We start from the raw sequence: 1663 nt of genomic DNA, 5'->3' as shown, positions 1-1663 counted from the left end.
CGCGGCGCAACTCTAGCAGCGCCGCGGGCAGGGCGGCTCGCATAGCGCCCGCGCGCCTCGCGCTCGAGCGAGCGAGCAAGCGCGTTCGAGCGAGCGAGCACACACACACACACATACACACACACACACACACACACACACACACACTCCTACCTCCCCAGAAATCCCGAGGAGGCGCACAGCGCCTAGATATGTCTTGTGTTGCTGTGTGCTGCACGCCCTGCGAGCGGGGCGGGGTGCGCAACACTGTCCCTCTGTGTTCGTGCGTCGCCCATCTCTCCTAGGCCATCTTTGCGGGCCTGCGGCGGTGGTTCCCGGAGCTCATCCCGACCGTCGCGTTGTGGTATAGCGAGCAGCGCCGCCTCTTTCTCTTCAACGCGGAGGCGCGGTGCAGCTCGGGCGACACCTTCATGTCGACCGAGGGCTGCGCGCAGGGCGATCCTCTCGGGCCCTTCCTCTTCGCCGTCGGCTATCATTGGACCCTGCTCGAGATGCAGGTGCGCAACCCGTCCGCCCTAATTTGCGCCTACCTTGACGATACCTACGTCGCGGACGCGCCGAGGGCGGCTCTCGAGGCGATGCTCGAGGGCGACGACCTTGCTCAACTCTGGAGTGGCGTCGAGAGCAACAAGTCCAAGCGGTGCATGTGGGCCCCCGACCCGCGCTCGCTCGACGCGGTGCGCAACCGCACGGATGTCAAGGGCACGCCGGACTCCGCAGACGGCGTCCTTCGCGGTATTCGCGTGCTCGGGGCGTACCTCGGGGACAAGGCGTGGTGCCGTGACAAACTCGTCAAGCGCGTCCGCAAGGCGCTGGAGCCGCTCTCGGGCATCGTGGCGCTGCGCGACACCAAAACGATCCACACCGCGCAGCAGCTCGCCCAGGTGCTCCTCCGCTTCTGCAGCAACACCACGCTCACCTTCTTCCTTCGCACTATGCCGCCGTCGGTGACCCAGGACGCCGCGCGCGAGCACGACCGCCTGATGGAGGAGGCGCTCTACACCCTCGTGGGTGGCGCGCGGGTCGGACGCAACAGCCCACGGTGGCGGGTCGCTGTTCAGCAGGCCCGACTCCCGGTCAGGATGGGCGGTATGGGCCTGACCAGTGCCATGGACATCCGTGAGGCAGCGTGGGTCGGCACGTGGGCCCTCGTCACGCGGCCGATACGCGAGCTGCACGAGCCATTCCGCGACCTCGATGTGGCCCTCGCGCCGGGAGAGCGCTTCGACGAGCTTCGGGAGGCTCACAAACGCCTCCGCGCCGTTCGCGACGCGGTCGGCAAGACGTGGCGCGAGTGGGACGGGCGCACGCTATACCAAGACGTCGTCGGGCCCTTCCAGGAGACCAAGGCGGTGCCACGGCGCCGCTACCACCCGCCCAAACTTACGCCGGCGGCGGAGCTGCTGGATCTTTCGGAGTTCTCGTCTACCAGCGAGTTCTTACAGCAGGCGCAGCGGCGGTACACCGTCGGCGTACACCATCGCAACTGGCTCGCCCTCGCCGACGCCTTCGTCAGCGAGGCATCCCGGCAGGGCGGCCGCTACAAGACTGGCAGGTGCAAGAACCACAAGTGCTGGCGCGAGGCGATTCGGTTCGTCGCAGTCAGCCAGGAGGGGGCTGCGCCTTCCTGGTACCGAGCTCGATTTATCCGCAACCCTTTTCT

At 67.2% G+C, this 1663-nt stretch overlaps 1 protein-coding gene across 1 annotated transcript; it reads left to right on the top strand.

The window, feature by feature from the left end:
* Nucleotides 1-191: 191 nt before the first annotated feature.
* On the top strand, nucleotides 192-1591 carry EMIHUDRAFT_256452 (hypothetical protein; the record flags this gene model as incomplete). Its single annotated transcript, XM_005767611.1, has 2 exons — nucleotides 192-206; nucleotides 285-1591. Coding segments are annotated over 2 exons (1322 nt in total), but the record flags the coding sequence as incomplete, so codon positions are not given.
* Between the last annotated feature and the right edge of the window lie 72 nt (nucleotides 1592-1663).

The sequence above is a fragment of the Emiliania huxleyi genome (genome assembly GCF_000372725.1).
Source record: "Emiliania huxleyi CCMP1516 unplaced genomic scaffold EMIHUscaffold_4811, whole genome shotgun sequence".
NCBI classification, from domain to species: Eukaryota; Haptophyta; order Isochrysidales; family Noelaerhabdaceae; genus Emiliania; species Emiliania huxleyi.
This window is presented reverse-complemented; position numbering and strand designations above follow the sequence as displayed.